This window comes from Corvus cornix, chromosome 28 (genome assembly GCF_000738735.6).
Source record: "Corvus cornix cornix isolate S_Up_H32 chromosome 28, ASM73873v5, whole genome shotgun sequence".
NCBI lineage: Eukaryota > Metazoa > Chordata > Aves > Passeriformes > Corvidae > Corvus > Corvus cornix.
In genome coordinates this window covers 4,455,662-4,479,092 of record NC_046356.1, presented here as the reverse complement: position 1 = coordinate 4,479,092, position 23,431 = coordinate 4,455,662, and the positions used below count along the sequence as shown (strand labels likewise).

General features: G+C 58.1%; 1 protein-coding gene across 4 annotated transcripts; it reads left to right on the top strand.

Moving 5' to 3' along the window:
- The first annotated feature begins 39 nt into the window (after positions 1-39).
- On the top strand, positions 40-22,707 carry SH3GL1 (SH3 domain containing GRB2 like 1, endophilin A2). 4 transcript variants are annotated; one of them, XM_039566227.1, is made up of 10 exons: positions 40-234; positions 14,626-14,694; positions 14,788-14,860; positions 15,443-15,586; positions 17,048-17,181; positions 18,166-18,324; positions 18,790-18,893; positions 19,552-19,676; positions 20,047-20,175; positions 21,618-22,707. In XM_039566227.1, exons 1-10 carry the CDS (start codon positions 190-192, stop codon positions 21,812-21,814), a joined length of 1,179 nt encoding a protein of 392 aa, XP_039422161.1. In that variant the 5' UTR covers positions 40-189; the 3' UTR covers positions 21,815-22,707. The 4 variants fall into 4 exon arrangements, with proteins under 4 accessions (XP_039422161.1, XP_039422162.1, XP_039422160.1 ...); XM_039566226.1 differs by having other exon boundaries at positions 89-234; positions 20,122-20,175; XM_039566225.1 differs by having other exon boundaries at positions 89-234; positions 20,119-20,175.
- The last annotated feature ends 724 nt before the right edge of the window (positions 22,708-23,431 follow it).

Genomic DNA, 23,431 nt, shown 5'->3' with positions numbered 1-23,431 from the left:
GGGCCGCTCGGTGGTCGCGGGCGGGGGCGGGGCCGGGCGGCGGCGGAAGCGGCGGCGGGACGGGCCGGGCCGGGTTGGGACGGGCGGAGCGTCCTGAGGCTCCCGAGGCTCCCACCGCCCCTGCACCAGGTCCCGCCGCCCGCAGACCGGGCCCCCGCCGCCACCGGCCCAGGCACCGGCACCGGCACCATGTCGGTGGCGGGGCTGAAGAAGCAGTTCTACAAAGCGAGCCAGGTGAGACACCGGCACCCCTCGCCCGTTCCCGCCGCCGGTGGGCTCCGGGGAGGCCGCTCTTCTCTTCCCGGTTCGGAGAACCCGTCCCGGCCGATCGGTGCCCGATCCCCGCCGTTATCCCCTCCCGGCATCCCGGCGCGGGGCCCGCCGGCCATCCCCGGTACCCCCGGTGTCCAGCCTGGCACCCCCCGGTATCCCGGTCTCGTCTCTCCCGGTTCTCAGTGTGCCCCCCCGCCCCGCTCCCGGTGATCCCGGGGCTCGGTGCGGGCAGTGAGCGGAGCCGGGACCCCTCGGGGCAGCCCGGGGGGGCCCGGGATGGGGGGGCCCGTTCTCCCGGTTGGACCGTGGAAGGGACACGGTAAGGGAGCGGCTCCGCCGGGGACCGGAGGGTGCCGTGCGGGTGACACGATGGGGGGCACGGGAGGGTCCCACTTGGGGGGTGCTTCCCCCTTCCCCAAACCCGCCCGCACAACCGGGACGGCTCCAGCCCCGCTGAGCCCCGCAACAGCCGGGATGCGCTGGGAAATCCGGGGCGGGATTGCAGGAGGAAGCCCCGGGAGCGGCGGCCCCGCTAACCCCGGGCGGCAGCTGCAGCCCAGCCTCGGGAAGCTCCCGCTGCTCCGGGCAGGATTCGGGGGTCAGCGAGGGAGCCCCGAGCGCGGCCCGGCCGGGAAAGGGCTGGGGGATGTCGGAAAAAGCTCCCGAATTTCAGCCAGGAGCGAGGCCCGCAGGGATCGCGGTAAACAGGGAGTTTGTGTCGGGTCCTTGGAGCTCTTCCCCCGAATTCCCCATCCCTGGAAGTGTCCATGGCCAGGCTGGACGGGGCTTGGAGCAACCTGGGATAGTGGAAGGGGGTGGAACGGGATAATCTTTAAGGTCTCTTCCAACCCGAGCCATTCCATGAGTCCCTGTGGGAATCGGCCTCAAACGGGGTTCATAAACACCTTTTCCCTCAAATGAGGGGTGGCCGTTCCCAATCCCCCGAGCAGAATTGTGCTTCCCACTGCTTCCTGTTAACAGTTGTGATGGTTTTTTAATGCATTTTGGGAACGATTCAGGAATCACAAATCCCCCTCTGCTGCTGCTTTCCTGCCCCTGTTTTAAATTTCAGATAAATTTGGCACAGATCGTGTTTTCCATCACTGAGCTTAAACCCTTTCAGCTCATCCCACCCCTGTGTGCAACGTGTGTCGCCTCCTTCCTTGGCTCTATTTTCCCAAATCCATTTTATTTACCCAGCAAAGCAAAATTACAAATTCCTGAAGTCATCCCCCACCCCTTTTCCCACTAAACCCATCATGGGGGGTTTTTTCACAACTGCCATGGGGAAAGGTCGTGCTGGGAGTTGGGTGTGGAAGGATTTTGCCGGCCTGGATGTGCCATGGTGGTGTCAGGAGGTGAAAACCCCTCAATGACTCAGGACTAACATGTTCCTAAACCCAAAAATATCATTTTAAACCCCTGATGAAACCATTTTTTGGAGGAATTACAAATTCTTGCAGAGGTGCTGCCACCCCTTGCAGTGCTCCGGGGACAGGGACAGAGGTGTCCATGATTTAAAGATGCTCTGACTGGAAATTGGGAGACACTGGTTCCAGTTTGGCCATTTTTTTGTCTTCTCCCCCCCTTCCTTCCCTTTTCCCCCTTTCTTCCCTTTCCCCCCTCTGGTCCCACTCAGCCCTTGGCTGAAGGAGGGGAGGATTAGTTATTTTTTGGCTCTCTTCAAACCACCAGATGCTGCCAAAACCAAACATGTGGAAGATCTTTCCTAAAATGTTACGTTTTGTTCCACGTCTGTCCTTAATTGAAGGAAAACGGAGCCAGGGCCGGGGTCTGCAGGGACCCCGCAGGGTTTGGGATCCCTGTTCAGGATCCAGAGGGAGCAGGGCTTGGCTCGTGGGCCTCATCCATGTGATTCCTACAAGCCCACGTCTCCCCTGGGTGAGGCAGCCGGGCGCCCACACGCAGGAGAGAGCCCGGAGTATCCTGGAAAAAAAATCCAAGTCGTGCTGGCAAATGCTGCGGATGGGGAGCAGCTCCGAGTGTGTCCAGAACAGGTTCTGCCTGTTCACGGCAAAATGTTCTCTAGAAAAATAAAGCAAGCTGGAGAAAACATTCTGAGGAAGGGGGAGAAACAGCAGCAGCTTGGAGCTGGGAACAGGGTGGGAAGTCCCTGCCTGTCTGGTCCAAGGTTTCCTCCAGTCAGGAATTTGCAGGGACCTTCTGGTGTAGAAACAGCTTCGTTTGCACCGTTTGGGTTTTGTACAAACTGATGTAAATCCTAAAATCCTGCAAATCTTCCCAGCCAGCGCGCAGGACAGGCTGCAGTTCCTGGGAGAATCCCGAGGGAACGCTGGGGTTGTCACCAGGGATGGGGAGCAGCCCCGCCTGGCACCGCGGGGCTGTCACCGGCCCGGGGCGGGGCAGCGCTGCAGCCATCCCGGGAATCCTGCCTGGGTCACGCACCTGGCAGCAGGAGCAGCACGGGAGCGCTCCAGGGATGGGGGAATCCAGGCACTGGTGTGGGCTGCCCTTTGCAGAGCCCACGCTGGCGTGGCAGCGCCGGGACTCCCGGCACGGCCGCTGTGGGTGCTGCCCATGGATCACGGGAGGGTTTGGATTGGAGGAGATCTCAGAACTCGTCTCCTTCCAGTCCCTGGGAAGTGCCCAAGGCCAGTTGGACGGGGCTTGGAGCACGCTGGGACAGTGGAAGGTGTCCCTGCCCATGGCACTGGATGGGATTTCAGGTCCCTTTCAACCCAAACCAGTCTGAGGTTCAGCCCTGGGCGCTGCTGTCATTCCAAACTGGATTAACGTGCTCCCAAAGCCTCTGTGAGCTGAGCCTAAGCCCTGCGAGGCCTGCCTGGGCTCAGGAGTTCGTGCTGGCGAGTCCTGGCCCAAGCCACAGCCTAGCCACCCCCTCCTGCACATCCAGAGCCGTTTTCCAGAAGGGAAAAGGCAAGTGCTAATTAAAACTCAGCAGCCCTTGCCACACACGCGTTTCCCTGAGTTTGATGACAGCTCCCAAGGCTTCCAGAGGTATTTTTGACCATAAATAGCCCCTTGCTCCCTGCCTGGCTCGGGATGTGCTCCAGAGCCTCCCACAGCCAGCTCAGCCCAGCAGGACCCACCATTCCCGAGCTCCGCAGGCCAGCAGGGAATGCTTTCCGTGCCCCGCGAGCTTCCAGGTGCTGCTGTGGCATCTGCTCCGAGCTGAGGCACAGGAATGTGCTCCCAGAGTGTGTGTGACAGTGAGGGGACAGAGTGCAGCTGGCAGGGAGGGCAATTCCCTTTTTCTGGCCTTCGTGGTCATTGCTCTTGGTGGTGCTGAACTGGTATTTCCTTCACTTCTCCTTGGGTTGGGATTTCCTTCTTCCCTCCTCAGCTGGGGTTCTCTCTGTGGTGACTTTGTGCTCTGCTTTCAAATGTGGGGTTTTTCTTCCCTTTCCCAGCTGAACCTTTTAAAAGCTCCTTTTTTTGTTGTTCTTTTGGGGTTTTTTGATGTTAGCTCAGCCCTGCTCCCACCGGCCTCTCCAGGCTTTCTCTTGGAGGCAGGAGACGTCTCTGGGATGGTTTGGGTTGGAAGGGACCTTAAAGCTCATCCTGTTCCACCCCTGCCATGGCAGGGACACCTTCCACTGTCCCAGGTGACTCCAAGCCCTGTCCAGCCTTGGACACTTCCAGGGATGAGGCAGCCACAACATCTTTGGGAAGCTGTGCCAGGGCCTCAGCACCCTGTGAGTGAAGCGGGGAGCAGGGAATTCCTGTGGGAGGCATTTGGCAGCATCAGGCTCTGCGCTCCTTATCTGCACACGGGAATTTGGACTGGGAAGTCAAGGGATTCTGCTGATTCCTGCCAGCCTGGAGCCTCCTGCCAACCTCTGTCCCACAGCACCTGATGTTTCTGTATTAACATTAACCTGGATTCCCCTGCAGCTCCTGAGTTTATCTTTCCACGTTAATCTGCTCCCGAGGCCGGGGGAAAGCCGGATTTGCTGGAGCGTGGGGTGACATCCGCCAGCTCCGCTTCCAGCCGGGATCCATCCTGGAGCATCCTCCCCTGGCTCCCTGAGCTGTGCTGTCACGGGGGATGGCTGTTTGGAGATGCGTTTGCAAATCCATAGGGAAAGGGAGGCTCAGGGGAGACCTCTGGGAGCCAGGGATTAGGTGCCAGGGCATCCCTGCAGGCCTGGGTGGTGCTGCCTGGGCACTCGCAGAGGTGCCTCTGTCACATCCAGGGGAAAACCTGCAGCCAGGATATTTTCCTGTGGATTCCCTCTCCTGTTCTTGGGTGATTTGGCATCAAAACCCTGTCCCTGCTTGGCTGGTTAATCATTGTCAGAGCTGAGCAGCCCCAGAACCCAGCAGGTTTCATTTTTCCAGGATTGTTTCTCTCCAGAGTTTCCTATAAATTGGCTTTTCCCCCCCTTTGAGGTTGTTTTTGCAGCCATTGGGCTCTGACGGTAACGGGAGCTCCGATTCCTGGAAGGCAGAGACAGAAAACAGAGCTGGGAAACTCCAGCTCTCCATATCCTGCTCCGTTTGCTTCCCTTCCCGCGCCTGATGTCAGCCAGGGAAAGTGTTATCCTGTGCTCGCAGCTGGGGGAATCTGGGATGAGGAAAGGATCCGTGACTCAGGGCTGGGGGATCATGTGGCGTTGGGATGCTGGTTCCACGTCATCTGCCTGAAATCATGGATTTATCCAGCTGATTTCACAGGGGATGGTTCCTGGATGCAGTGGAAGGAAATCCTCCCTCCCCCTTTTCCCTGCCACTGCTTTTTCCTCCTGGGAAAGAGCAAAATGGGGATGAGGTCAGGCAGCCTGACTTGTAAAAGCTGATTCATTTCTTCAGCAGCATTTTATTTTCCTTCCTCCTCTCCCCCATCCCTGCACATGCCAGTGCCTTTTGCCAGGGCCCCCAGCCCCATCCCTGTGGGAATACCGGGGGATGGGGAGGGAGCAGGGCAGCTCCTCCTGCCTGAGACTGCAGAAATCCCGGTGCCAAAACCCAGCCTGCCCTCGCGTTGGTGTCCGGTGGGATGTGAGGGGCTGATCCTGCTGTGTCCCTGCTGCTGTCCCTCCTGGAGCAGGCTGCTTCCCAGGCAGGATGGAGAACGGCTGACAAGCCCAGAAATAAAATAAATCCCTAATCCAGAGGGTTCTGGCTGTGTAATTCCAGCTGAACTCATTCACATGGAAACTGAGTGCTGCATCCCGACCCTGGCTGTGTTTCATAAGACTCCGGGGCCGCTGTCCCTGCTCCTTCCCATCCTTAACTGCACGGATTAATCCAGCCTGGGGTGCGATGCCCGGAGTGGGAGCAGGCAGGAGGCTGATCCTGTCTCTTCCTGTGGATCTGCTCCCTCTGAGCTGTGCCACGGCTGTGTCTCAGCCTTCCTCCTGGATCAGATGGGAAAGATCCAGGTCGTGGGCCTGGGAAAGCCCCACAGCACCCCAGAGCTTCCCTTTTCCTAAGGTGCTCCATGACAGGACTTAGTGCAGGATCCGGCCCACCTTGGCCTCTCTCTGTGATTATAAAAGTGGTAATTGATGGTTTTTTAAAGATTTCCTTTTCCTCTTCCCCTCACCCCATCCCTGCAGGCAGCGATCCCGTGGCTTTCAGGAACAGGTTCCTCTGGCAGGAAAGGGCCGTGCTTGGCCCAGACTCAGGGATGAAGCAGCTGCGGGGGTTCCTCGCCTGGTTTTGGGGCTGGATGCTGCTGGGAGTGCCTGGAGGTGCCCGAGCTCCTGCTCCTCTCCCAGTGGATGGAGAATCCATCAGGAGAGTCTGGATTGCTCCTGCTTCCAAGAAAAGCCTTGTAACCCCCCTTCCGGCTTTGCCACCAATAGCTAATTAATAGAACCAGTCCTTTTAAAGCCACTGGGAATTTTAGGATCTCCTAATGCCTGGCTATTAATAAAGTTCATGCTACTGTCACTAATTAAATTGCTTTTCTGCTGCAAAGAAAAAAAAAGATGAGTTAAACATCTCCATAATGAAATTCTGTCTTTGCGACAGAAGGTTAAATTTGCATGATTAAAGCTTTAAAGGGCTTTTCCTAATTGAGAAAATGCTTCGTAATTCATCCTAGAGCCCGAAAACCCGGCTGCACCCCCTGGTTGGACCAGACTTTATTCCTCAGCGATAATTTATGAACCACTTTCCTGACCAAATCTGGTTTGGCATCCCAGGATTAGCTGCATTTTAGCTTAATTTTGCCGCTTTTGCGATGAAAAAGGCAGAAGAAGGGTCAACAGTTATCTACACCCGAAGCAAATCTACTCCAGGAGAAGGTGCTGGGGTTTTTTTCCCCCTGATTTTCTTCTCTGGGTTAGAAACCATCCTGTTGGCTGCTGACGTGTGTGTGTGGTTCCGGGGGAGCAGGGGCAGCACAAATCCGGAGTGCCAGATGTTGGAGGAGCTCTTGTCCCAGAAAAGCTCCTCCTGATTGCACTGGGGGAGTTACAGAGGGCAAAGGGGCTGGGCTTTTGTGCATAAAACATCCTCCAAATGTCGTCTCCCAGGATTGGGCCCCCTCTGGCTCTGCCTGCAGGGCAGGACGGCTGCAGTGATGCCAAGCGCTGGGAGGGATTTTATCCCATTTAAACCGTTCCGAAATGAGTTTTAGGGCGCAGTGAGGAAAAGAATGGATTCAGCAGCACCTCGGATGGGCTGGAAGCTCAAAAAGCCCCTGGATGTGGGGAAGGCCCTGGTGCAGAGTTTGATCCAGCACCGTCCCTGGTTGCTCCCGGCAGCCTTGGGGATGCTGGGCTCTCTCCTTCCCACTCTCCCTTTCCGTCGGATGCCGTGCTGTGCTCCGATAGCCACGGAGCTTTTCCTAGAATTCAAACGAACAAGGAAAGCGGGCGTTTACAGTGTCCTCAGCCATTTCTGTCCCCTTTGATGTCTGTGCACGCCGGGAGGGCGCCGGGGCTGGGCAGAGCCTTTGCTTGGCCACCGCGGTCCGTGTGAAACGTGCCCTGCACGGGGCTCTGCACGGGGCTCTCCCGCCCAGCCCGAGCCGGGAAGAGGAGTTCGCCTTCCTTTGGGGGGAGTTGGATCGGTTTTGATCTCCCTGATGGCTGCAGAGCCATGTCCCAGCAGCCTGCCTTGCTCCCCTCATCCTGCAGATCCAGAGGTTTTTCTGTCTCCTTCCCAGTTCCTTGGCAGTCTCTTGCCTCCGCTGTGTCCTCCCTTCGGGTGGTTCCGGCAGTGTCCTGCACCTCAGGGAGGTGTTTTTCCTGGTTTTCACAGGGAGCAGAAATCCCTTCTGCTGCTTTTCTTCGCAGCTGGGTGTTTTCCCCAGGCATCTTACACCCTCCTTTCCCCCTTTTCCCCCTTGTCTTTTGGGAAATCCCTCGGAGCACCGTGTGGGCTGACCCTCCAAATGCTGACTGCAGGACAAGGCTGCTGAGTGCTCTTCCTGAAGCTTTGCAGCTGGAAAAAACAAGGATTGCAATTCCTAGGAGGCACTTTGAGTGCTCTGCACTTTTATATCCCATCTAAAGAGCAGCTCCAGAGCAGCTCCAAGTCTCCAGGGCGAGGAGCCGCTGCCTTTGGTCCCCCGGGTCCTGGGGCCGGGTGGAGCTGCCGAGGGGTGATGGCTCAGCAGCTTTGGAAGAGCCGGGCTGTGATTCACTGGGTAGGACACGGGGAGACTGGGCAGGAAGTTGGGATGCAAGGCCAGTATTCCACGTTTCCCCTCAGTTTAGGGAACTTCGTCTCGATTGCTGAAGTCACTGGAAGTGTGCGAGGGAAAATCATTGCTGGGAGAGAGGATCTGCTGCTGCTTCCTTACATGTTTGTGTTTTCCCTGGAACTTGACCCAATTCCATGATTTTTTTTCCCAGCTGAATAGAAATTGTGTCTGGTTTGGTTCAGAGCGTGTGAGAACTAATAACAGGAGAAAATAGGATGCAAATGGCTGCTGGGAGGTGCCCCCATCCCTCCAGCAAGAGCATTCCGAGACTCCTATGGAAACCTTCATCCTTTGGGATGAGTCTGCTCTGGGGGCAGGGTCGTGCCCTTCAGCCCCGTCTGTCTCCTGCTGGAAAAGGCAGCTGGGAGATCGCCCAGATGAGCAGGGAGCCTGATAACCGGGGGTCACAGACCGGGTTTGAGTGCTGCCCTCAGGAGGAATTCCCAGAGCCGGGAAGGAGCAGCTGCAGTGCGGAGCATCCTCCGAGTGCCCTTGGCTGGCCTGGCGCTGCCGCCGGCCCCACTGGTGCTGCTGAAATGCCGGGTTTGCCTTTAATTCCCGCTGTCCTCGTTCCTGCAGCCCATCTGCGGGATGGAGATGAGTCACCCGATCGCTGAGGAGGAGGAGGAGGGCTGGCAGGTGGCTCCTGGAAAGCCGCCTGTGCAGCTCTTCCCTGCGGTTTCCATAGGATAAGATTACGACCCGAGGTCACTGGGAAGCCTTTCCTCCTCGGCGGAGGGAAGGGAAGGAGCTGTTCATTGTTCTGGGCTGACCTTCCTGCTCCAGATCAAGGAATTCCTGTGGCGCTGTGGGGAGGGGAGAGATCCCAGTCTCAGCTGCTGAGGGGGTGGGAGCTCGGGGTGTTCCGAGACACGTTTTCCCTGCGCACGTGTCTGGAGGCAGCCGAGCACCTCGAGTGCCTTGGCACGAGTGTTTTCCAACGCAGCGATTCCATGATTCCATCGTGGAGCTCATCCCTGGCGCTTGGGTGCGAGGCTCAGCCAGGACTGGCCTCTCGTGAAAGATGGGAATGGGAAAAACACAGGGAAGGAGCTGCAGGAGAAGGCTGAGAGTTGGATTTCAGAGTGGAAAATGCTCCTGGGAGCTGTTTCTGAGGAAGATCAGACATTGGAGTCTGATTGAGCGTCCAGGTGCCCCAGCCAGGTCGGATCCGTAGGGATGACGTTGGGAGCCAGCAGCAGGGCGTGCTCAGAGGGGCTGGAGCCTGAGAGCTCCGGCTGCTGTTCCTCCTCCTCCTCTGGTCTGCCAGGAGGGGATGTGAGAAATCCCAGGGTCACGGCGTGGTTTGGGTTGGAAGGGACCTTGAAGGTCACAGAGTCCCACCCTGCCCTGGGCAGGGACACCTTGCACTGTCCCCGGCTGCTCCAAGCTCCGTCCAGCCTGGCCTTGGGCATTTCCAGGGATCCAGGGGCAGCCACTGGGAATGTGCCTCCCTCTTCCAAGGCTGGAGGTAATTGTTCCTCCCCTACTCCACACAATAAACACTGGGATCTGTTTTCTTCTCCTCAAAGTAGGTCAGGAGTTGCTCAGATCAGTGCGTGCCGTGCTGTGGGTGTGCCCAGCTCGCCCCAGCCCCGGCTGCCTGCTGCCCCTGGGGAAGGCATCCCTGCCAGGATCAGAGCTGGGATCCCGGGATGGGCTCAGCCCATCAGAGCTGGGATCCCGATATAGCCCGGGACACCTCCCAGGACCAGCTGGTTCTGCAGGGAGCCTCCGTGGCAGCAGAGCCATGTGGGGCACTCCAGGAGAACCCCCAGGCTTTTCCAGGTGCTGCAGCTAGACCGGTGTGTTTTTCCAGGAGGTTCTGGGGACTTTCCAGCCCTGCCATTGCCAAGCCCCACTGGCTCAAACACACACACGGAGCTGGGAAGAGTCACGTTGGCTCCGTGGGATGATGGGGATAACCCCAAATGAAGCTGCGTGCCAGGGAGTCACGCCCTGCTGAGCTGGAGAGGTGGTGTGGCTCTGTTTAGGTTTTGTGGAGCATCCCACAAATCTGTGCCGCTGGGCACGGCTGAAACCGGGCACCAGCGATCCCAGTTAACCCCGGCTTTCCTTAACTCCTTCTCCTCCATGTCTGTGCCGAGCTGTGGGGGGTTCAAAACATTCCCAGCCCTTTTTCCATGGGTTTGTGGGCTGGCTTTTCCCCCTGGGCTGGGATGAAGGGAGCCAGGGCAGAGCTGCTTCTCTGTTTGCTCATCTGTGGGTTTGTTTTTGTATTTCTTGAGGGGAACTTGCTGTTGGGAGGGTGGAGGGGAGGAAGAGGAAGGCTTTGATACCCCGGAGTCTGGAGGAATAAGGTTTTCAGCCAACTGTAGGGAACTGTTTTGATTGCAAGGATGGCAAATGTTTGATGTGTTATAAATAGGGCTGACTGCCATGGAAAAAAAGAAAGCGAGTTTAAAAAAAACCCCTGATTTTTGGGTTTCTCTTGGTGTGTTTTGCTTGTTTGAGGCTGAGGGAATTAGGGATAATTTTCCATTTTAAAATATTTAAATATTTAAAGGCTGGAGAGCAAACTTTCAAAATGAGGTCTGAAATCCCGTGGGGAAGCTGGTGATTAGCAGAAAATAACACGGACTTAGGCTCTCTCCTCCATGGGCTGGGCAGATGGGACCCTCAGAGTGGATGTGCTGGAATCTGCCCTTCTCCAGCTTTCGAGGAGCTCCTTGGCTCGGGAAGTTTGGCTGCTGGCACCTTCCCAAGTTTATCAGGGATTTTGCTGATGGTGCAGCCCAAAAATCACTTTTTTTTTCTCCACATCTGTCCCACCTCTGCCCTGGAATGATGCAGGAATTCCCCAATTGGGAATACCCAGCTCTGCTCGGGGAGCAGCTTCACCCACTGCTCCCAAAGCCTCTCCTGATCTTCTGCTCTCCTGAATTCATCCCAGCCAGGCTCCCAGGAGCTGGGAGCAGCCATGCAGCGTTCCCATGTTCCCTTCCCAGTCCAGCTGCCAGGAGAGTCCCTGTGCATCCCTCCTTCCCCCCTCCACGCTCACACACCATTGCTGCCTCTCCCCAGCCACCCTCGCTCCACACGGGCTCATTGCAACAATGGCTCTTTCATTCCCCAAGAGCTTCCCCCGCCGTGGGCTTGGGCGCAGGGGGAGGCCGGGATTGTTCCCATTCCCTCGCCCCTGCCACGGAGTCCGAAGGAATCCCCCGTGAGCTCTAAAATGGAGCTGCAGAGCGTGGCTGGAGCAGCCTTGGGTGCAGAGGGGCCGTGTCCAGTCCCTCTGGATGAGCTCTCCCGGGGATGAACCCGGCTGGATGCCGAGCTCCCGGGAATGCTCCTGGCACCCCAGGAATCCAAGGCACCTCCCTGCGCTCGGATCTCAGGTCGGAGCTATCTGGGGCATATTTGAGCTCTGTCCTTCTAATTAAACACTGGTGAGGGGTGGATTCCTGGCTCCTCGGCTGGCCTGCCCAGGCTGCCTCAGCCCTCACCCCCTCCCAGGGCCCTGTGGGTGGCATTCCAGGTGAAATTCCAGGTGAAATGCCAGCTGAGCTGCCAGCAGCAGCCAATTGGGAGCAGACTGGATCTGCCCGGGCTGTGCCACCCGACTGCAGCGCCCTGTGCCAATATTTGCTGTGGGAAGTGTTTGGCCGAAGGCTGCGGCTGCTCCCGGGGTGAACCCCTCGGACGTGTCCCGTCCAGAAACCAGAGAGGCCGGACTTGTTCAGCTCCTTCGCTCCCAGGGAGTGTTTGGTTTGGTTTGGTTTGGATTTTAACCATTTCCATGTCTGCTCTCTGCAGCCTCCACACCTGGCTTCAGGAGAGGTTAGATCCCAGCCAGGGGAACAGGGATGTATCCCAAGCCTTCTCCTGGCTGCTCAAGAAATAGAAATGGAGAAGAATTGTCAGCACATCCTCCAAAAAGCCCCATGGCTGCTTCCTGGGGGAAGGGCTGCTGGAATTTGCTGTGCCAGCATTCCTCCAACTGCCTTCCAGTTCCCTTCAGCCAAGCAATGTATGGATAAACCCTTCCTTCCTTCCTTCCTTCCATGGATGGATGGATCTCTCCTCCCTCCCTCCCAGCAAAGGGTGAGATCCTGGAGAGGTCAGTGCTTCCCAGAGGAAGGCAGGCACCCGCTTCCCATCCTTCCCAGGCCCTGTGGAGCTGCACAACGTGGCACTTTGGAAATTTGGCTCCCGATCGCATCGTGAGGCTCCAGGTTAAACGAGGAGCCGGTGGCGGCTCCTCCTGGCTCGTGTCTGGGGGATCTGCGTTGGTTTGTCTCCCTTCCTGAGGGATTTGGGAGCGTGGGGATGCAGGGATGGAGTCCCTCCTCCTTCCCTCCCGTGCTGACGCCTCCCAGTTTAATTAGAGCCAGCAGGGAGAGAACCTCAATCTTATTATTCCCTCCCAGCAGGGCAGCAGCAGCATTTCTTGGACGTCAAAAGGAGGATTAAAATTAGTCTGGAAATGAGGGGGTTTTGCCTCCTTCGCTTCTCTGGGCTCTCCGGAGGGTGTGGAGCCTCCGGAATCGCTGTGGTGATGAATTCTGCCGGCCTGGCACGCGGGCCCCTGGAGCAGAGTCCTGTCAGGGGTTATTTACGGCTTCCCAGGCCCCAAATCCGGGGAGAAAAGCAGGAATGGAGCTGCTTGGGATGACTGCACCCGTGCCAGCTGTGTTAGGGAACAGAGCAGGCTCCCAGAGGTGCGACCTTGGCGGAAGGGATCCCATTCTGGGTGTGGGATTCTTGGCAGGGGACAGGAGGTGGCAGCTGGGGAAGAGCTGTGCCCGGCTGAGCTTGTCCTGGCAGGCCTGGCAACGGCTTCCTGGGATTTCTTCCAGGCTCGAGAGGAAAGCGTGCCTGCCCAGCTCGGGGCTGGGGTGTGTGCTGGCACCCCAGGTGTGGAGCAGGCATCCAAGGAAAGCAGGAAACCACACTCGGATGGGTTCTCCATCTGCAGGCAGCTGGGGGTGGGGATATCCCTTGGAGCCGCTTCCAAGGGCTGGCCGGACACGGCATGGCAGGGAGCAGGGAATGGGGAGCAGGGAATGGGGAATGGGGAGCAGGGAATGGGGAGCAGGGAGCAGGGAATGGGGAATGGGGAGCAGGGAGCAGGGGTTGGCCATCCTGGCTCGCTCTGGCTCTGTCCTGTGTCCCTTACTGGGTAGTTAAAGCAGGAGAGTGAAATCCAGAGCTGGGCAAACCAGGAGAGCTTTCCTTCCTTTCCTCTCTCTTTTTCCCTTCCCTTCCCTTCCCTTCCCTTCCCTTCCCTTCCCTTCCCTTCCCTTCCCTTCCCTTCCCTTCCCTTCCCAGTGTGGCTGGTGTGATGTCTCTGAACCTGGATAATTCCCTAAAGGGGTCCCTCCCCCTCTTCCTCAAAAAACATCCAGCCCCATTTTGTATCCCCACGGGAGCAGGAGTGTTCCAGAGGAAGAAAGCCTCGATAAAAATCAAATATTTGATGTTGGAGTAAACAAACCCGATTGTTCCTTCAGATCTGGAGTTTTCGGTACAAACAGGAGGAATCCTGGCAGTGCCCTGGGGCAGGCGTGGAACCCTGGGAGCCAGTGCCCGGTTTCCTGGACCACTTTGGATGTCTGCATGCGGAATTTGCTGTTGTTTGGGGCAAAATAATCACTAATTGCTCTCCACAAGTCCCTGACAGGAGGGTGGAGCCAGGTGGGGGTTGGGCTCTGCTCCCAGAAAACAGTAGGACCAGAGGAAAACACCTCAAGTCGCACCAGGGAAGGTTTAGATTGGAAATTGGGGAAAATTTGCTCATGGAAAGGCTGGCCAGGCATTGGCACAGCTTCCCAGAGCAGTGGTGGAGTCCCCATCCCTGGAGGTGTCCAAAAAAAGTGTGGATGTGGCACTTGGGGACATGGGTTAGTGGTGAACGTGGTCAGACTCGGTGATCCTGGAGGTCTTTTCCAACCTCAACGACTCCATGATTCCAACTTTGGCCAGTTCCCACGTCCTGCAAGCCCAGACACTGCTGCTTCCCTCGGCAGCCGGCACGGGGCTGGGAAGGGAACGTTCCCCTGTTTGGGCTGAGGGAAGGACACTTTGGGGTGGGTTCTGGAGGTGTTTATTACCCTCGGGCAGGTAACGGTGTGGGTTAGGGAGTGGGGGCTGTTCTTGGACCAGGGGATCCCAGCAGGAAGCTGGTGAGGCCTCCCCAAAATGGCCCAAATGAGCTCTGACTTCCCAGCTTGTTGGACATCTCTGATAGAGGATTCCTTGTCCCAGATCCCGAGCTGCCCCAGCAGTTCCCCTCGGAGTGGTGGCTCTGCTCTCCCCAGGCTGTTCCTGTGCTGGCTGCTGGGAGCTGAGTGTGTTCATTCCCTGTTTACTTGGATTTTGCCGTGTGTGAAACTGAGTCCTTGGCTCCAAATGGAGCTGAGAGACGCTTGTGCTGCTTGTTTTTTCCAGCAGGCGTTGGAGTTGGAGCCGTGGGCTGGGATTTAAGGAGCTGTGGAGCTCCTGGTGGGCGAGGAACGTCCTGGCTGAGCCGTGCTTTGGGTGCTCTGGATGTTTGGGGGTTTGGTGGGCTCTTTTTGAGGGGCTTTGGGCTGTTCCTGCTGCCTCCTTTCTCTTGCAGGTGCTGTGTGGACCATCCCTGTTCCCTTTCTCTCCCAGGGAGTTATTCCATGAGGTGGAAAGATTCAATCAGTGCCTGATCCTCCTCCCTTGTCCTTTCCCCACAGCTGGTCAGCGAGAAGGTCGGAGGGGCCGAAGGGACCAAGTTAGATGATGACTTCAAGGAGATGGAAAAGGTGAGCAGGGAGCCAGCAAAATCACCCCATGGCTCCCGTGGGATTGGCTGAATCCCTGAGCTGATCCTCACTGGGCTCTCGTCTCTCCTGCAGAAAGTGGACCTGACCAGCAAGGCCGTCACAGAAGTACTGACCAGAACCATAGAGTACCTCCAGCCCAACCCAGGTGAGGGCCTGGACCTGTCCCCTTCCCAGCTTTCCGGGGAAACAGTGAGGTGGGCAAGGAGATCAGGGAAATCCCTTTTGCTCCAGGTTTGGATCAGGTGGAGATCCGGGTGCCCCTCTTGCCCTGAATCCAGGCTGTCGAACCAGGAAAGAACAGATGCAGCCTTTGCCTCTGACCTAGAGAGGCCCTATGGGGACCCGTTTTTCTTGGAACATCCAGGAAAAGTGGTGTTTCTGGGCTGGGAAGGGTGGCTGGCTCTGTCAGCCCTGCATCCTTCCAGCCAGCTGCTCCGGAGAGCACTCCAGGGACCCTGGGAGGGCTGGGGAAACTCCTTTGGCCTTCCCTGGCCAAGCTGTGGGGAACTATTTTTGCTTTGTGTCTTGGAAAAGAACCTTTTCTCGCAGCGAGGGGTATTTCTGGGGGATGGAGACAACGGAGCCTCTTGGCTTCGGGTGTAGCAGGGGGGAAAATAAAACCCCGTTGGCAGCAGCCAAGGGATGCAGGGAATGCCGAGGTGGCTGAGCTGAGGCTGAGCTGAGGCTGAGGCTGAGCTGAGGCTGAGCTGAGGTGTTCGTGTGGCAGCTTCCAGAGCCAAGCTCACCATGCTCAACACGATGTCCAAGATCCGCGGGCAGGTGAAGAACCCCGGCTACCCGCAGTCCGAGGGGCTGCTGGGGGAGTGCATGATCCGCTACGGGAAGGAGCTGGGAGAGGATTCCAACTTCGGTGAGTGGCCCCCGGCGTTGCAGAGGGGAGGGGGGGAGGCCCCTGAGTCACCTGCAAGGTGTCACTCTAAATTCTGGAAGGGGTTGGGTGAACTTTGTGCCACCAAACAGGGCTCAAAAGGGGTTCAGAGACTTCCAGAGGGAGCAGATTCAAAAGGAAAGAGAGGAGGTTTAGATGGGATATTGGCAAAAATTCTTTCCTGGGAGGGTGGGGAGGCTCTGGCACAGGGTGCCCAGAGCAGCTGTGGCTGCCCCTGGATCCCTGGCAGCATCCAAGGCCAGGTTGGAGCAGCCTGGGACAGTGGAAGGTGTCCCTGCCGTGGCAGGGGGTGGGATTCCATGAGTTTTAAGGTCCTTCCATCCCAAACCATTCCATTATTCTGTGGTCCCAGGTATCCTGGATCCCAATCCGTGGCAAACCCACTTTCTTATCGAACACTGAGATAAATTTGCATGTAAAAGAAACAACTTCCCTCTAAACTGAGCAGCCAAGCAGGAGCTGGACGGAGCAAGACTGGGAGTTCCACACAGCTCTCAAGGATCCCTTCCAGCCCAAACCTTGCTGTGATTCCATAGGGAGGCTGAAGTCAAGAAATCTTCTGGCGTGGCTGTTCCTCGCAGCCACGTGTGACTGGCAGGGAGGAGGGGGTGAAGCCTTTTGGGGATGTCAGTTTTAATCCCCTGGAACCTCGGCCAGTGCACGTGATGGCCCCGGGGCAGCACAGCTGGCTCTGCCAGGGCAGGGAGGAGCTGCCTTGCCTCAGGAAAATTAAAAACCTCTGGCTGCTTTTGGGACTGACAGAGGGCTTTGGAGATCCTCCCTGGCCAGCTCAGAGCTCTGCATCAATCCTGGCTCACAGGCACCAAGGAGAGCAAGGGAAGGAAGCTTTTAGGAGCACACACCAAACTTTATTTCCTTAATGGCCTCCTTAAAGCAGTATTGAGGACTCCATCCCTCCCTCCCAGGTTATTCAGAGTTATTACAATTGAAATAACACTTCTGCTGTATTGATTTTTCCAGCTGGACAGTGGAGAGATGTTTTCCCTTGTCCCTCTCTCTCACTCGTGTATTTTCCTGTGTTCATGCACTGCTGAAATTGTTGTTCTGCCAAAGCTGCACAAGAATAATTTAATCTCTAAATGTTTCCTCTGCACTAAAAAGCCAGCACTGAATGTGCTTTGCTGCAAGTCTGCCTGGCTGAAGTGTCAGAGTGGCCAGGGCCTTAGGAAAGGCTGGAACTGAACAGGTTTCAGTGAGTGGCTCTGAGCTCTGGGAGTGCCCAAGGCCAGGTTGGACAGGACTTGGAGCAACCTGGGGCAGTGGGAGGTGGGACTGGATAGGCATTAGGGTCCTTCCAACCCAAACCATTCCGTGGTTCTGGGACACACAATGGCTTCCGCAGCCCCAGGGCCTCGGGCTGTGTTTGATTCCCTTCCCCTTTCCCCGCTCCTCTCCTCTCAGGGGACGCGCTCCTCGACGCCGGTGAGTCCATGAAGCGCTTGGCCGAGGTGAAGGACTCGCTGGACATTGAAGTCAAACAAAACTTCATTGATCCCCTGCAGAACCTGTGTGACAAAGACCTGAAGGAGATCCAGGTAGACACCCCCATGGTTTTCCCTCCTCCTCCTCCTCCTCCTCCTCCTCCTCCTCCTCCTCCTCCTCCTCTCCCTGCTTTCTGGGCTCTTTGGCTGTTGGTGCGCGGAGCTGCCTGCTCTGGAGTGGTGGGAACCAAGGGCTGGCAGGAATTCCCTGCTCTGTGTGTGTTTTCTCCCTCCAGACTCTCTGGTATTTCCTCCCTGCTCAGCGCTGCTGCTGCTGCTCCTGAGCAGCCCAAAGGGCTGGATGCAGGTTGGAATGGTTCTGCATTTGCCATGTTTGATGGAGGGTGCTGTGGGAATACATCCCAACACCCCTTCTGGGCTTGCTGAACTGGGTTCTTAGTGCTGTGAGCTCCCAGATGGGATAGATTTGGGCTCCAAGCTCTGAGCAAGCTCCCCTCAGGTCTCTGCTCAGCATCCCAAGGAGCCCTTCGGGGTCTCACTGGGAAAACAGAGCTCAGCAGCTCCCGTGTGCTACACACAGACAAGGCCAGGCTTGTAACAGGATCCATCCCAACCTCCAATTCCCTGGGCACGTCTCCTGAAGGAGTGTTCACTGTCAGTGGTGTCCTGGGTGAAATAACCACCAAGTGCTGCCTTAGTGCTTGTCTGTACCCCGATTCCATAGGGCTGCCTTAGACATCCCTACCCTAAGATCCAGGAATGCAGTGCCCAGAACCCACCTTCCTGGTGTCCAGAGATCTCTGCAAATCCTGGGGGAAGCTGAAAGTAGCAGGACAGCTCTTCACCTTCCCAAAAGGCTTCTGTGGGGAACAGACCTGGGCTGCTCTGCAGCCTTTTCCTCAGTGGGAATCACTCCACCATCACACCCTGGAGACTCTTTCCCACCTGGAGCAAAGGTGGGAGCCACAGGAGATCAGGTTTCTGACACCAGAAATGAACTCAGCCTGTAACTGGAGCTGCCCTCCCAATCCTCTTTGGGATTTTTCCCTCTTCCCTGTTCTCTCCATCCTCTCCCAGCACCATCTCAAGAAGCTGGAAGGGAGACGCCTGGACTTTGACTACAAGAAGAAACGACAGGGCAAGATCCCCGATGAGGAGCTCCGGCAGGCCATGGAGAAGTTTGAGGAATCCAAGGAAGTGGCAGAAACCAGCATGCACAACCTGCTGGAGACGGATGTGAGCGTGGGAGCGCAGAGCTGGGGGTTCCATGTCCCTGGGGTGGCATCTCCCGAGGGAGGCACTAATTGCACACCACTTCCACTCGTGTTCTCCCGAGTGTCTGCTCTGGGAAAACCCAGATCTGCGTGACCCCACAGGCCTTGGCTTAGCCCCTGATCCAGCTCTTGGCCAGAGCAGAGCCTGTGGCTGGCACCAAACAGGCTCCTCTCGGGGTGGTGGGGGGCTGAGCTTGGGAGGTAACACAGCTGGGGAGGATTTGGGAAGGATTTCCCAGCTGGCAAACGCAGAGTGGCAGGGAGTGTGCTCTGTGCTGCACAGTCTCAGCCGGTTTTGCCCTGTGCTGTGTGAAATCCCAGACCTCCTCTGGGCTCCCCACTGCTGCCGTTCCCCAGCGCAGCCCCACGGGCAGTGCGGGGGCTCTGGCTGGGAGCAGGCGCTGATCGCGGCCCCGTGGTTCCCCAGATCGAGCAGGTGAGCCAGCTGTCCGCCCTGGTGGATGCCCAGCTGGATTACCACAGGCAGGCCGTGCAGATCCTGGATGAGCTCGCCGAGAAGCTCAAGCGCAGGTGAGTCCCAGTGCTCCCAGCCAGAGCTGTCCCCGTGGTTCCTGTCTGGGAACACCCGAGTCCCCCTTGGAATCACAGAATGGATGGGGTCAGAAGGGACCTTGAAGGGACACCTTCCACTATCCCAGGCTGCTCCGAGCCCTGTCCAACCTGGCCTTGAAAAAGCCAATTCCTTTGGCTGTTCCAGGTGGGATTTGAATTTAGTTGGGTGTCTGATCCAGCCCAAATCCTGGCTGAGGTAGGCTCGTCGCACCTCTCCTTCCTCAGCCTCCCCACTCAGGAGGATCTGACAGTGCTGCCCCTGCTGCTCTTCCCTCCTGGGAGAAGCTGCGGAGTGGATCCCGTGCCGTGCCTGCTTTGAATTGGGAGGAGCTGGGAGGATCCTGCCAAGTCTGAGCTTTAAAACTACAGCACGAGTGTCCTCTGCTGGCCTGAATTCCTGAGCGTTCCGTAGCAAAACCTGGGATGTGAGGCCGTCTCCAAGGGCAGGTCCCAAACCCCGGGGAAGTCCCACCTTCCAGCGCAGGGACTTGTGCAAATCCCTGTCTGCAGGCCACTTCCTCCCCTGTGTAGCCACCCAGGAGTACAAACGCCGTGGTGATCTCCTCCTGTTCCATTCCTTGTTGCACTTGATCCACGTTTCTTCTCCCTGTCCCAGGATGAGGGAGGCCTCCTCACGTCCCAAGCGGGAGTACAAACCCAAGCCCAGGGAGACGTACGACTTCGGGGACACCGACCAGTCCAACGGGGGCTTCTCCTGCAACCCCACCCCCAAAGTCTCAGGTAACGCTGTCCCAGGTGTTTGCCAGTGCCTCTGGAGCAGCCTCCCGGGGAAGGAGGGTGGCTGCTCGGCCTGCACAGGATGTTCCTCATGTGCTGGATGCTCCTGCACGAGCCACTGGCTCTGGAAAATGTCGGGAATGCCTCTAGGGCAGGCTGTTTTCTCCTGGGACCCAGGAGCCTTTGTTGTGTTGGCTTTGGGGATGTGCCAGAGCGGTCTCCAACCTGGGCCTCTCGATGTCAGTGCCAGACAGGAAAACTGAAGCCTCTCTTCTCCCTCCTTCCTTGTTTTCCATCCCGCCGCATCCCTCCCTCCCTCCCTGATCCCAGCAGGTTCCTAACAGCATGTGGGCACTCCTGTTTCTCCTAACAGATCCCTCCGGGCCCTGCCTGTCCCTGTCTCCCGTTCCCGTTGGTTTAAGCATGTCTCTCTTTTGTTTGGAAGCAGCTTCCGCCTCTTTCCGGTCGGACAAGCCGTCCCGGGCCTCCGTCAGGAGTATCCGTGAGTTTCCTCCCTGCACTGCTCCGTGTGTGGCCTCCTCTCCCCGTCCCTCCTGGCTGCTCCTCCCTGCTGCTGCTCCTTGGAGCTGCTCATCCCTCCGTGCTGAGCCTGAGCTGAGCCCTGAATTAACCCAGCCCCGCTCCAGTGGGATTTTCCACCCCAAAACCGGGGCCTGGCTCACCCGGAGGAGCTGCAGCAGCTCCCAGCACCCAGGCATGTCCTGATCCGCAGGGATCAGGTGCTTTCCCAGGAGAGATCAGGATTCAAGGATTTCCCTGTTCTTACAAGCACCCAGCCTGGATCTCTCCCACTCCTGCTCCTGTGTCCCTGTGGAATCCTGGAGGGAGGAGGCAGACCCTCAGCTCATGGAGTGTGTGGGGTGTGGTCCCAGCTGGGCACAAGGAGCCTGGGAGGGGCTGTGGGGTCCGTGGTTCCTCCTGCAGGACCTTGGGATGCCGGGGCTGGGCTGGGCTGGGGCTCGGAGCTGTTGTGCCGGGAAGGAGCCTGGAGCAGGGGCATGGTGGTGGGACCAGCCTGGTGGTCTGGGGAGTTCTCTCAAACCCATCGATGTCTGGCTGCTGCTTGTGGTGACTTCTGAGTGCTCTTCTCGTGCTGGGCCCTCCCTTTCTGTGGGTCCTGGAATCATGGAATGGTTCAAGACCATTTCATTCCACCCCTGCTGTGGGCAGGGACACCTTCCACTGTCCCAGGCTGCTCCAAGCCCCGTCCAGCCTGGCCTTGGACACTTCAGGGATATTCAGCAGCTGGATGTGCTGGCTGCTGTTCCCTTGCCCTGGCTGAGCCCCAGCACAGTGGGGAGGGCTGGGGGCTCCTGCAGGCCCTGGTGCTCTCTCTTAGCTCAGTCCCTTTCCACTGGGATCCTCCCGGCTCCAAAGCTGAGGCCCAAAATGTCAGTGCACAGAGTGAGCAGCAGGGAATCCCACAGAAAATCCCTTTGCAGCCGAAAGGTGATGCTTAAATCCTGGAGCTGAGCTGGGGGAATGAGACTTTGGGTTTCTCCCGAGTTTTGGGGGGCTGCTCACGGGTTTGAAGCCCCGTGGCCAGGGAGGCAGGTGCTGTCCTGTCCCTCTGTCACCCTCAGGTGTGGGGTGACCCTTCCAGGGTCCCCCTCCATGTCCAACCCCACCTGTGAGCTACAGGGCAGGTTCTCCCCTCTGCAGAGGGATAACGTGGCTTGTCAGTGGTCCCGTTCAGGTTGGAATGTGGGAAATCCAGGCAGAAACAGCACACGGGGTGTTGCACGCAGGATCTGTGCTGGGGCCGGGGCTGGAGCGGGGTAACGGAGGAACTGGAGGGGCAATGAAGGGCCAGTGGAACCAGCCCTGCCAGTCCAGGCAGGATCCAGAGCCCGTGGCAGGAATCCCTGGTGCCAGGGCAGGGCTGTGTGGGGTGCTGCTGACGTGTCCCCGCTGTCCCCGCAGCCCCCCTGGACCAGCCCTGCTGCAAAGCCCTCTACGACTTCGAGCCCGAGAACGACGGCGAGCTGGGCTTCAAGGAGGGCGACATCATCACCCTGACGAACCAGATCGACGAGAACTGGTACGAGGGGATGATCCACGGCCAGTCCGGCTTCTTCCCGCTCAACTACGTGGAAGTGCTGGTCCCGCTACCTCAGTGAAAGGCGCCGCTCCCGCCCCGAGTGTCCCGAGCTCCATTCCAGCTCCAGCCCCGCCCTCCCCGCCTCACCTCGGGGCCAGGCGCCACCAGGGAACAAACCAGAAGGGTCCCACGGCCCCTTCCCCCTGTGAATTTGGTTATTTTCTTTTTTTTTTTTTCTTTTTTTGTCCTTCTGGTGCTTGAACTTCGGTACTTCGCGCGCCCCCGCCCCGTCCCTTCCTCTTCCCGTGTTTCCTTTGGGTCCAGCACCCGGATGAGCCAGGTGGGAGAGCCGGGATTGTCCTGGGACACACGGCCCCGGGGCAGGGCAGCCCCCACCTCCCGCCCCAGCGATCGCCACCCGTGTCCCACGGATCCCCCGCGGGATCCCGGCGGGATCGGGGAGGGAGCTGAGGCACAGCAACACTAAAGCACCCCTGAACACTAAGGCAGCCCTGCAGGGCAGGTGCTGAGCCCTGCCCGGGGCTCGGAGCCATCCCTGCCCATCCTGGAGGGACAGTGGGGATGTCCCCTGCCCGCCGTTGGCCCCCTCCCCACAGACCCCAAGGCTGCTCCTTCTGCCCATGGTTTTTTCCTGGACCTCAGGCTTTTCCTGCTACGAACTCTCCCAAGTCGGTCACACCTGCAGGATCATCTGGAGGGGGAGGAACTGGGCCACAGCCCGGGGTGTCCCTGTGGTGGGGCAGAGGCTGTGGCTCCTCTTCCCAGGGCTTTGCACGTTCCCCCTTCCCGGGGATCCCTCGGGGATCACGGCTGGAGCTCCCCTGGTCCTCTCCTGCCTCCCCTGCGCCCCCGCCCTGCCCACGGCCACCCTCTCTGGGGGCAGTGCACCCCTCTGCCCCGGGTCGGTGGGAAGAGGGATGGTTCATCTCGGTGTCACTTCTGCCTCCCCTTATCCCTCAGCTGTCCCTTCCTGGCCAGGGGGTCGGGATGGGGTTGGAATGGGGCCGCAGAGCAGCGCTCGCCCCAGCTCTCGCTCGGCCCCATGGATTTCCGTGCTAGAAAAGTGGGTTCTTCCCCTCCTCGGCCTCGGACAGGCCCCAGCTCCGTGCAGGGCTGTGCTGCAGCGTCCCTGTCCCTGCTGCTCCCGGCTCCTGATCCCGTTCCTCTGTAAGGATTTGGTCCGTGCATGTCCCCGTCTGTCTGACCCCCGAGCTGTGACCCTGGCCCCAGGGGGGCCCAGGGCAGCCCCCCCGCTCCCAGCAGGGCAGGGAGCCCAAGGGACCGGAGTCACGTCCCGGGGGCACCGGCTCCCGCTCAGGTGGATTGAAACGCGTTCTGTCAGCTGGGACAACTCGCTAGATCTTTTTTTTTTTTTTTTTTTTTTTTTTTTTTTTTTTTTGTAATGGTTTCTCCTGGTTTTTAGGGGAAAAAAATGATGACCCACAATTCTTGACTTGTATCTCTGAATGAAAGTATTAAATGTTTTCTTCTTTCTAACATCTGCCTCGTGGAGTCAGGGAATGGTTTGGGTTGGATGGGGCCTGGAAGATCATGGAATTCCACCCCTGCCATGGCAGGGACACCTCCCACTGTCCCAGGCTGCTCCAAGCCCCAATGTCCAGCCTGACCTTGGACACTGCCAGGGATCCAGGGGCAGCCAGAGCTTCTCTGGGCA

Excerpts from the sequence above, each read along its gene's own strand:
- SH3GL1 (XM_039566227.1), top strand. The coding sequence starts at position 190 with ATGTCGGTGGCGGGGCTGAAGAAGCAGTTCTACAAAGCGAGCCAG. Across the intron at positions 18,325-18,789 it reads ACAACCTGCTGGAGACGGAT|ATCGAGCAGGTGAGCCAGCT; the intron begins GTGAGCGTGGGA and ends GTGGTTCCCCAG. Across the intron at positions 20,176-21,617 it reads GGCCTCCGTCAGGAGTATCC|CCCCCCTGGACCAGCCCTGC; the intron begins GTGAGTTTCCTC and ends CTGTCCCCGCAG.